This window comes from Pseudonaja textilis, chromosome Z (genome assembly GCF_049901715.1).
Source record: "Pseudonaja textilis isolate UNSWEBS1 chromosome Z, rPseTex1.2, whole genome shotgun sequence".
NCBI lineage: Eukaryota > Metazoa > Chordata > Lepidosauria > Squamata > Elapidae > Pseudonaja > Pseudonaja textilis.
The window spans coordinates 83,857,066-83,869,210 of NC_142008.1; the positions used below are offsets into that span (position 1 = coordinate 83,857,066).

Below are 12,145 nucleotides of genomic sequence, written 5' to 3' on the forward strand. Positions count from 1 at the left end.
TCTTATTTGTTTAGGCATAAAATATTTAATGAATTAGCAATTATGTTTTCATAGCCCAAATTTATCAGGTAAAACTAGTAAAAAAAAGCTGAGAGAGACTGGGTGATTTAAGTTTGATGTTATATAAATAAAAGTGTTATAAGTTAAATGTATTCTTTCTTCAATCATTTGTTGGTGGAACACCCAGGAAATTCTTTGCTGAGACCTGGGTGACAGAGATGCCAATTTCTCTCAGATAAAATAGAAAATTTGAATTAAACTCAGAAAAAGCCTGCAGTCAATGAAGCTTTTGTTTTTGTGGTAAATTTGATCATCATAGTTAATCAGGTTTTGTGGGGCTTCAAGCCATTGGAGGCTTTTGGTGACAGCCTGGACAAATCCTGCAGATTTTCTTCATGATGATCTGCGCCAGAGGTGTCATTGAGGTGTCATGATCTCATTGAGGGCCACATCAGGGTTGTGTTTGACCTCAGGGACTGGAGGGTGGGTGTGGCCACATGCAGCCCCCCCCCAAGCTCCATTTTTGCTGGCAGAGGCACTGCAGACCGGTCCTTCGCTGTTTCCAGGGCAGTCCCACGGACCAGATCCAAGCATCCCACAGGCCGATCTGACCCAGAGGCCTTGAGTTTGACACCCCTGATCTACATCTAACAGCGCATTCATCACTATTGTAACTGAATATATCCAATTTGCTGCTAGCTGTCTTCCCCTTCATTCCACCTTTCCTAACATTAGAGCCCTTTCCAGAGAATTTGTTTGTATGGTTTATATTCTTTTAAAACTTTCTTTTATAAAATTATATATTAAGAGATTATTCTTCTATTCTAATTTAAAGGGTTGGGTTTTTTTGCAAAACAAGAGGGAAATATTCTCAGTAAATAATCACACAAAAACACTATAGATTGATTCTATAGCTTTCATTGCGGAGATGAGGGGAGTGGGAAAGGTGAAGAGGGAAGATTTTTTTTCTGTCTGCCTTCTATATTTCTGTCAATTTCCTCCTCTGTTGCTGGTTATTAATTATTTCCAAGGTTTGCTTTCTCAGAGGTAAATGCAGGGGGTGGGTGTAATTTAAGCCTACTTGTCACTTTGGAATGCACTTCCTTCTGTTTTGAGTTGGGATGCTACAAACAGACCTAATGTTCTTCTAACCACACTACAGTGCCTTAGCCAGCGCCACTCTACGCTGCATTCTTTCTAAGGTATGCTATATGCCACAAAAGGTTATTGGCAAGGTTACCTGGGAACTGGGTTTCCCTTCTCTTGACACAGGACATTCCACAAATGGCTCTTTTCAGATCATTGATTCCTTGGGTTGATTTAAGCACAGGCATTAAAGAAATCCCTTAATGTAAGAACTGGAATCAGACTTGGTGATATCATTCCGTGAAATGGTTGTCTAGTTTTTTATGACTAATCCCAGAGCTTAAAATTATTCTTTCAATTAAACATCAGGCTTTGGTCCACATGACAACTAAAGGCAGCTATAAAATCTACTGACATATTTGACCTCTACAGTATATCAGCAAGATTAAGAGCCTCTTGGGGGGAAAAAAGGGCTGGAACAGGTAGGATTGGTTTTTTTTTTCCAACTGATCCTATACATTTCTAAGTTGTCACATTCAGAGTAGAATTCTACAGGTAGTCCTTAACTTATGAGTAGTCACTTAACGACCATTTGAAGTTACGACTGACCTCCTGGGAATACTTGCAACCTGTATTCCATATTCCAACTCTGCCCCCACCTCTGCAGTCATGTAACCTTAATTTGGGTGTTTGGCAACCAGGTTGCATTTACCATCATTTGCATATATTATGATATGCAAATGATTGTTAAAAAAAAGCATTTTCTGGTTTTTGGCAAGCCTACACAATAAGGAACCATTAGTTGACTTAACAACTGTGTTAGTTAATTATCAATCACAACCAAAAAGGTTGTAAAATCAGGTTAACGGCCTGGCTTACTGGTATGAGTTATGACCATAATTGGCAGGCTCCATCATGGTGATAGCTTGACAACTAATTATAAATTTGTTTCTTGAGCAAACCAAAGCCAAACTCACTAACCCTGAGTTTAGCTGTGAGAATTGCTAGTATGAATTCCCTGGAAGGACAATGAACAGATAGATCACTTTGGAAAGTTGGATGAGATATTCTAAGATATTTTTTTACATATATGCACAGACACACAGAAATCCCTGGAGACAGGGATTTTGTCAAACTATTTAGAGTTATGGGATAGATCAGATTTCCTCAGCTTGCAACATTCAACTATGCTGCTGACTAGAGGAAAGTCATTCACTGTACTCCTACCTCATAAGTCTGCATGTACAAGTTTAAATCTCTTAGATCTCTGTTTTCCATTAAGCTGGAGCTCTTGGGGCCGAAGGAAAGGCTGTTTCGAGATTCTACTGGAATCCAATTTAACGGGGGGAAAAAATCGGGGACACATTCACCTATTTCCCAACAGAAGTTGTCAAGGTTCCGCGGACGCGTCTTTCGACGCGGTCGTATCTGAGCGGGCCGCGTTCCCTCCCTCTTCCTTTTTGCCTTTTTAGAGCGAGGCAGGTGAAGGGAGCAGCCCTGCCTTCACCCCTCTGTGGAAAGGCGATTTCGTCAGCGGGGAAATTCAAGCGCTTTGCATATAGAAATTAATCGCATTACTCCTGCCTCCGCCCGCCCCCGGGATCCGGAGGCTATAAAATGGGAAGGCGTGCCGATCGTAGCAGAAGTGTAGAGCTCTCATTCGACGGCAAGCAGAAACCTGGCGTCAGTCCTTTACATTACGTAAAAGAACTGCCCGGCATCGAAGACAGCCTGCTCCGTGGCGGTGGACAAATGGCTACTTGCACCTCTCAGAGCCTCGCAGGGGCCCTGCTCTTCTTGGGTAAGCTGCCCTTGGTTCTTTTCCAGCCGCTGACCAACGGCGTGAATGCCCCCGCCCGGGGCAGGCGAAAGGCACGACAGCTTACACTGCTTTCGATCCTGCCTTCATGTCTCTATAGCCTCTTTTGCTAGTCATTGCCAGTTACTTAACTCCTCACCAAAGTGAGGTAGGTAACTTCTTAAAGGTAATAGGAAAGCGGAGAACCCTCTAACACTTGGTCACAAACTGGGAACAGTACACAGTTAATGCAAGGGGGATGTGGCAAGTAGAGATGTTGCTGAGCAAAGCTATGTTGTGGTTAAATAAATGGGACACCATGTCCTAAGAGTGCTTATGGGTCATTCCCGTGTAAGAATTTCCTGCTGCAGATGCCCTGTGGTTTTGTTATAGAAGTAGAAAAGGTGTTAGCTGTACAGCATCATTGTTTTGGGGGTGATAGAAGGGATACTTCTGGCTGGGCACAAGAAAGAGAAACTTATCCCTGAGGATCCAGAATCTGTGTTTTATAGACTTGACCCAGAAGATAATTATTGCAGCTTCAACCAAATTTAATTTTTGGAGAGTGAAGAGATAAGATCATACCATTTCAAGACTATTTTGCCATGGTCCTCAAAAGTTAAAGTGTGGATAAATATTTTCATGTGGCTGGACATTCTTCCGCAAGCTCTCCAAAAGAAGAAACGATAGATTATATTGTTTGGGAGGAAAGAAGAACTGATCAACAAATTGCACAGAAGCCATTTTCCATAGGGGAGGGGAATTCAATTCATGAATTTAAATATCAACCTTTCCCTTGAGTAGGCCTTGGAAGATTGAAAATATCAAAAGAAACCCTGACTTCCCAATTTTCTTCAGGACTTGAGATGAAATTAAAACTATAGGTTAGCCTTCTGATAAGTAGCTATCTGGGGAGAAAGATTAGCTATAAACAAGTTTAAATTTAGCTGGAATTAAAGCTAAACTCTGTTTTGGTTAATTGGGTTAATTAATTCTCCTTGAATAGGGCTAGAATGCAGAATTCCAATAACTTCTAGATGGCAGCAAATGGTGAGTTATTGTTTCCATCTAATGGTCATCAAGAGCTTGGCACCAAATCTGATAGCATTTTCTTTCAAGTCCTACTTTGCTCTGCAAAGCATTTTTGCTGGCTTGAGGGGACTAGCATGGGGAGGTTCAGATGGGAAAGTCAGAATAACTAAGCCTCTTATCACTCTTTGGGAGTAACCTCTGAGAAAATTTGGAGATCAGATTATCTTAGATCCTGAAGATAAGAATGAGCTCCAGTCAAAGGACTCTATCCTTCCTTGAAGTCACTCATGTAGGATCTCCATGGTTGCTTGGGAAATTCAAATTCATATACTAGTTCGCCATAATTTAATTTGGCCCTAACTATTGAAGAATCTACAAGTCTATAATATCACTTTGGATTGGACCATAAAGAAACTGGTACCCATTGCAGCTAATGCATAATTAGTCTAATAAAATCAGAACAGTCAGTCAATATAGTCATGCTAACTATACATCCTAATTCCTGTATCAGTGAAAGCTGCTGAGCTACCTCGCATTAAATATATTTGTTCTGGACAGCAAATCGTAAGTGACAGAATCAAGATCTGTCATTTTCTTAGGATCACAGCTGTTGACATTCTTAGCCAGCAATATCCCTATGTTTCAATTGATATTTAAACTTTGCTGAATATGGTTTAGTGTTAAAAATGAGTTTATCTACTCCATAAAAATTCATAGGTTGTGTTCACACATTATGTTAAGCCAAGTATTTACAATCTAAAGAACTTGGTACCTCATACAATATTCAATAGTTCAGAATACAGCTTCCAGAAATTCTCCAATAATTATTCATTTCTAACTTTAATAATAACCTTATTAAATACAGAAGGACCAAGACAATTTAATATTTAATTAAAATTGAATGAAAGCTCTCAAGATAATATCTTTACCAGTTTAACTCATCAGTCATAAAAATTTCAGCAACTTTGTGATCTTCTGCTATTCAAGTTCAATTTTAAAATGTGTTCCTCAGTACAACATAAATTAAGGAACTGTTGAAATTACCAAAAATTGTGTTGAGGTATTAGAAGTGCAAATTGCCTAAATCAACACTTCTACTCCTCGATTAAAATATTTGTTAACTGAGTTGTTCAGTGGCTCAAGAATTACTTTGGTTTGACTGTCACTTTCTGCATATTTTCTGCAATTTGAGAAAATTCAGAGCTTTTCTCAAAAAAATACAGTCACTTATTTCATCTCCTAATTATATACATCAGGTCTTTCTTCATCTGCCAAACCCATCTCAACAGGAGGTGCTCAGTTTGTTATTGTTATTGTTTTACTCCAGGATATGCAGTTTCTCCACCATCTTAACTTCATCCATTATGCAACATTCTGACCCAACACTTGAACAGAGCAGTAGGAAAAGGGAAACTTGATAGTAAAAGGAATGCTGTTAAACATTATATACAACTACTGGGGATATTTTTTGTACATCTGATAACAATAATGGGCCACCATCCAGGCATAAATTGGAGAAATTTGTTCTGCGAAGTCTGTTTAGGCAACAGAGTTCTTCTTGGAGCCTCTCTGATTACAATTTCCAAACAATTTCAGTTGTGCCTTGAACTTTGAAACTAGTTTAGAAATCCTGGGGCCAAGGAAATGAATTCAAAATTTTCAATGCACAATTGAATCAGTAGTTTTTTTCTCAGTGTTCAAGAATGTGATATTCTCCTTGTTTGCACCATCACCTCTATTGTCTTCTACAAATCTTTATAAATTTGATTATGAATCTAGAAATAGGGTAACTTATTCTTTAACCTGAGATTTTCCTTAAATTGGGACTACTGTGTGTCAGTGATGATTGGGAATTTGTAGATGGCACATTCTATCACATCAGCCTTTGAGGTGAAGTAAAGTGGTATGAACAATGATGACATGGAAACTTTTTCTGGAAGTGTATTTCTCTTAAAACTGATTTTTTTTTTTTTAGGATGGCACCTAGTTCAAACCACTCTTAGTACAACGGTAATCCCACTATGTGGAGTAAATAAGACTGAAAACTGTGTAACTACTGTAGGTAAGTCAGATTATTCTCTAGTATTCAGTAAAATATCAGGACATTATCTTGATGAATAAAATAAATAAGTACTCCCAGAATCCCTAACAGTTGGCATTTCTTCTGCTATTCTCCATACTCTTGCACTCATCATAGCCACATCTCCCTTCTGTCAAAATTAAACTGCATTTCCTTGGAAATGAGATTTGTTTCTGAGTCTTGTTTCTGATACATGTTCCATTGTAAAGTGCCAGGGATACATAATAGATAACATTAAATACATATTATTTTTTACTGTAGACTGCTTAAAAGCATCTATGGAGACTTTTGTGAATTCTTTGTCAGCTTCCATTCCATTTTCCAATAGACTTTTCAAGATATACTTCAGATGCATTGTTCTGTACATGGCAAACAGTATGAAATGACCATGTTGAATCTGGAAGTCCTTGTAATATCCAGATATTGAAATAAAAGGGTGTTCTTTTTGTTTTTATGCACTCAAAACAATTCTTAACAAGCCAACATCTTTCTGTCTCTTCTATCTGATAAGTATTTAATTACATTTTTTCTCATGAATAATACCATTTTGATTTTCTTTTCTTTGGTTTCCTAATAAATAATACCATTTTGATTTTCTTCTACTACTAACTTAAAATAGTATATATATATATATATATATATATATATATATATATATATATATATATATATATATATATATATATATATATATATATACGCTACAACTTTAAAAGCACAACTATAATGACGTGGGAAAATACCCGAACAAAGCTGAATACCATACATGTAAGTACCCACGAAAACTTAAGAAAACACATATATATATTTAAATCTACCTTTTCTTTTTTGGATTTTACCCACCCATCTGGTCTTGGCCTTCTGCCAATCCATGTTAAGGAAGAGAAAGTTTTATCCTTAACATGAAAAATAAATTGACTCTAGAGATTAGGAAGACCAAAGTAAACATACCGAAAATGCATTACGGCAAGGTAAAGGAGGGATCCATCTTGCCCAGGATAGTTGACACCATAGTTTTCTAGACGCCAGTAGAGTCACCCTACCTGCATGTCTTTGATACTTGAAGAAACCTAGGTCCTCACAGACGATAATGCAGGTAAGCTTTTATTTATTCATGTGTTTACTGTCATTCAAACAGGAACGGTTGTACCTATAACTCAGGTGGAAAGAGAGACAGAATGCAAGCCAGAATGGCGAAGTTACTGTTTCAATGGAGACTGCAGATACTCAGAGACTTTGGACCGATATTTCTGCAGGTAAAAGAGATGCTGAAATAAAGGGTGGAAATGGTGGTAATAACAGTAAATAAAAAATAGATGAGTCTGTCATCTGCACCTTCATAACTGTCTGGTTTGGTTCTGCAACCCAACAAGACAGACACAGACTTCAGAGGATAATTAGGAGTGCAGAAAAAACAATTACTACCAACCTGCCTGCAATTGAGGACCTGTATACTGCATGAGTCAAAAAGAGGGCTGTGAAAATATTTACAGACCCCTCACATCCTGGACATAAATTGATTTAACTCCTTCCCTCAAAATGATGCTATAGAACACTGCACACCAGAACAACTAGACACAAGAACAGTTTTTTCCCCGAACGCCATCACTCTGCTAAACAAATAATTCCCTCAACACTGTCCAACTATTTACGAAGTCTGCACTACTATTACTATTAATCTTCTCATCACCCCTTATCACCCATCGCCTCCTACTTATGACTGTATGACTGTAACTTTGTCACTTGTATCCTTACGATCAATATTGATCATCCTAGTATGATTTGATTGCTTATTGTACCCTATGACTATTATTAAGTGTTGTATCTTATGATTCTTGATGAATGCATATTTTCTTTTATGTACACTGAGGGCATTTGCATCAAGACAAATTCCTTGTGTATCCAATCACACTTGGCCAATAAAGATTTCTATTCTATACTATTCGATTCTAATGATAATCATGCTTAGCTTTTAAAAGTTTTTTTAAAAACTGCTGCTCCTGTTCCTCTACCTTCAAGATACAGAAATTCAGGAACTGTTTTTCTTACCTCTGTACTTCTGCTTAGAAGCTTGTTTTTAAACAGAAACAGAAACAAAATTAATGAAAGTTTTGATCACATTCTAGCTCCTTATTGGTCTTTCTGCTCCCTGCTTGAACAAATTATTGCATAGAAAGTGTAGAAACTCTTAAAACTGTCAGTACTTTTGATTGATTATGTGTCATTGAATTGGCATTGACTCTTAGTGTCCATACATATTTTCTCTGCTAAAACTGATCTCTGCTCAATCTGACTTTTTTCAACACTTCTTAAAGAACTTCTTAAAGCACAACAAAATAGAGAAATGTGGTTAGTTTTGAAGTACTAGGATTTCTGTTGTTGCTATCTTGCTCGTTGAGAGAGAAAAAACTATCTTTGTGCATGGATTCTAACATTTAGAAAAAAAATCTTACAGCTGCTTATATTAGATAATATTTCTGGTTATTGAAAAGACCAAAACTTTATTAGACATATGGTCCTGAGAATCATTACTGGGACTGGACCTGATTCTTTTTCCTTGCCTCTGGATATAATTTTATGCTGTAAGGACTCAGCCAAGGGCAGGGAAGTGAGTCACATGTGAAGAGCTTGTTTTAGGAGCTGCTAAATTGTCATCATCTTGGCTTTTTTTTTTTTTTGAAAGAGACTGATTTGGAAGAAGAAGAGCACTATTTTAAAATTGGACAAAAAGACTGAAAACTATTCTGACAGTTGAAAATGCAAATGACATGTAAGTTCTAGTAATGAAAGTCAAGGAACACAAACTAGGATTAAGATTAAAGATAAAGAAGATCAAGATAATGTCAACAGGTCCTTTAACCAGCCTTAGAATTGATAATGAAGATACTGAAGTGGTGGATAGCTTCTGTCTTCTACCCTCAGTTATCCAGAGTAAAGCAATAAAGAAATATGGCACAGACTACACTTGGTGGAGTTAGACCTTGGGAAAGATGTTCAGATACTGGACTACATCCATACTTAGAAAGATCAGAATAATACAGGCAATGTGGTTTCCCTGTGACACTCTGTGGAAGAGAAAATTGTTCTTTGAAGGAGCAAAATAAAAGAATATTGCTGCTGTAGAAGACCATGTAAAGCATTATCCAGGTAAATGGATAATCAAACAAATCAATCTTCACAATCTTCACAAATGATAAAGTTCAGATGGACATACTTCAAACAAATAAGTTCTAGCAAAACCTGAAAAAGTCTATACTACTAGGAAAAATGGAAGAAAAGAAAATATCATGCAACAAGGTGGATGGATTCAGTTACAGCAACGATCAATATACTATTAGAAGTTTGAAAGATCAAATAAGGGCTTTTCTAGAGAAAATCTGTGTTGTCATTAAGAGTTTATAGTAATTAGATGGCACATAATCATCAATTAAGGCTATTAACAGCTCTTCATTTATGTGTACATAATGCATATATATGAAAACTGCCTTCACAACCAGGTATCTTTCAAATTAATGATATTAAAACTCTTTTATCATCCATAGCTTGAATGTATATGTTTTCACTAGAGGGGGATTGATAGTAGTTGTAGTCCAATATGTTCTGAGGGCACTAGATTAGAAAGGCTAAATACTACTGGTACCTCTACATTTTAAGTATTACTTTCATTTTAACTATTCTGGCATTGCTTGAAACTGCAGTTCCCAAACTGGATTACAGCGCTTTGGAATCAGTGAATTTTCAAGAGCCACATAGGATATTTGACTAATTAATAAACAGAATGATTAATGAGTTGGGTGACCCAAGGTGCCAGGAAGTACTGTTTGGGAACATCTAGGGTTGGTGTGAAATGAGAAAGGTTGAGAAACTCTAAAAAGAATTTTAGGAATCATAATTTGTTGAGAACACCCATAAGTCTGTTCCCTTTCCCAGAAGTTCAGTACTTCGGATTCTCTATTGAAAGCGAGTTACTATAATGTAGTACTTTGGTGGATATTTTGGAATAGGCTTCATTGTTGACTGTGGTCTCAGCTTGCAATCTCTTTGATACTAAAAAACAGTTTGTCTAATGCTGACTTTTTCCTGTCTCCATTTAGGTGTAAGGAAGGCTGGATTGGTGAGCGATGTAGCCATTCAAATCTGTATCCGGTCATAAAACCCTTAAGCAGTGAATACTTGGCATTTACTATCCTTGTCTGTCTGTTTTTCTTCAGTGCAATTTTATTATCAATATACTTTTACCGAAGGTAAGCAACACTTTTAGAGATGGGATTGTAAACATTCCACAGCTTCTATTTAATAGTAATTCAAATACAAAGCTAGGCTGTTACATTACTCTTCAAAATAAATTTAGCAAACACACAAACACAATAAGGATATGAGATTGGGAATAAAGAACATTTATCTCAAAATATTCTGCATATCAAAAAAACTGTCAAAGGGAGAGAAGCAAATCATTTTTAGTGTATTTTAAGAGTCTAATCTGATCTCATTTGCAGAATGTCATGATATTAATAATTTTGTTTCCATTTCTGGATCTTATTCAGATCACTACATATGCATAATTTCTTACTATTTCTAAATATATCCCTTTGTAAAATTCAGGTAAAGCATCTGTGCATGGTGTGAAAACAGATTTTGATATAATTATCTGTTAATGACCACAATGATAATTTTTTACAAATTCAAAATGTTACAGCATTTGCCTTCATGTGCTAAACTGTAACTTTTGAAACCCTCCAATTAGAAAATAAGAGAAACAGAGTTCTGGAAAAAGCAAATATCATAGAACAAGGACAGATGTGGAAACTTCATTGACATATCTATATCATTGCCTTTCTCCATGTTTTTTAAACTTATTGTAATACTTTTTAAAGTTATTACCTTAGAACCTAAGTTGTACATTGAAGAAAGGAAGATAATTCTATGACCTGCAATAGATATTTTATGTTCTTCTAAAGATGTTCTTTCTTCTCACAGGTATTTAAACAAGAAGGAGAGACTTCCTACAAACAAAAACTGTAAAGAGGTTGCTACAGATACTGAAAAGGAACAAAATCTTCTTCATGTGTGAAATAAGGATTCATACAAAATCCATTTATTTAATAATATAAACAGAAATATTTTATTAATATTTATAAGTGAAAGAATTTCAAAGTTTTGATGAAAGAAGAATATACACAGAGGCCAAAACACTATTTTTATAAATGTCATTTATATTTGTATTTTATTTTTTATTCAATGCTATACCTGTGGAAAGTTTTCATAATGTAATTCAATGATGTCTTGAATTCATACCTGTGAACAGTTACATGTGAAAGCATGTAAAATGTATTTTACTATGGTTATATTTAATGCACTACAAAACACTAAATGTTGGTGTTTTCTTCACTGGAAGAAAGGTTTTAATTGGAGGAATCTTTATTTGTTATAAAGATGAAATCTTCCTAATCATTCTAATTAGCTGTTTCCTTAGAAATAAGAACAGAAGGTGTCATATTGTAAACTTGTGCACTTATTTATTTGTTCATTAAAATATTGTTTGCTTACATGGTGTTTGAAAGAATTGGATATCTATAAAAACCATCAGCACAAGCAAATTAAACACAAAAAACAAAGCTTTCTTTAAAAGATGCAATAGAATATCCATCAAAGTTACCCAAAATAAAAAATGAGCATCTTAAATTATCTTTAAAATAGGCAGTGTTCTAAATACAGAGAATACAATAAAGATAAGGAAATAAATCGTTTTCAATGGGTTAGATCAGGGATTTCAAACTCAATTTCATTGAGGGCTGTACCAGCATCATGGTTGCCCTCAAAGGGCCAGTTATATGTAAGACTATGACAACTCACATGACCCATAGGTGGGCATGGCCAGATAGGCATGGCTGGGTGGTCACAGCTGGGCTGCCATGACTGGGTGGGCCGGCTCAACACTCTTCACTGGGCACGGCTGACTGGACACCTGGGTTAGGACGGAACAAGTCACACCAGCTAACTCAATGTGAAGACAGCTCAGTGACCCAAAAATTCATCTCCCCAACTGCTGTCAGTGAAGTGTGTATGCGCGCGCGTGCACACACACACACACACACACACATTGGAGTCCAAATTTGGGGACTTTTATCCAGAGAGGAATGGTACATGTG

The 12,145-nt window shown here is 36.4% G+C and overlaps 1 protein-coding gene across 2 annotated transcripts; it reads left to right on the forward strand.

Moving 5' to 3' along the window:
- Positions 1-2,493: 2,493 nt before the first annotated feature.
- Positions 2,494-11,542, forward strand: LOC113447269 (proepiregulin-like). Of its 2 annotated transcripts, none has more exons than XM_087918196.1 (5): positions 2,494-2,892; positions 5,900-5,978; positions 7,135-7,252; positions 10,091-10,240; positions 10,974-11,542. In XM_087918196.1, the coding sequence occupies exons 1-5, from the start codon at positions 2,704-2,706 to the stop codon at positions 11,065-11,067; spliced, it is 630 nt and encodes a 209-aa protein (XP_087774322.1). In that variant the 5' UTR covers positions 2,494-2,703; the 3' UTR covers positions 11,068-11,542. The 2 variants fall into 2 exon arrangements, with proteins under 2 accessions (XP_087774322.1, XP_026573123.1); XM_026717338.2 differs by having other exon boundaries at positions 2,495-2,887; positions 5,892-5,978.
- Positions 11,543-12,145: the final 603 nt, after the last annotated feature.

Coding starts and splice junctions, on each gene's coding strand:
- LOC113447269 (XM_026717338.2), top strand. CDS start 2,704: ATGGGAAGGCGTGCCGATCGTAGCAGAAGTGTAGAGCTCTCATTCGAC. Junction 5,979..7,134: donor AAACTGTGTAACTACTGTAG/GTAAGTCAGATT, acceptor TCATTCAAACAG/GAACGGTTGTACCTATAACT. Junction 7,253..10,090: donor TTGGACCGATATTTCTGCAG/GTAAAAGAGATG, acceptor GTCTCCATTTAG/GTGTAAGGAAGGCTGGATTG.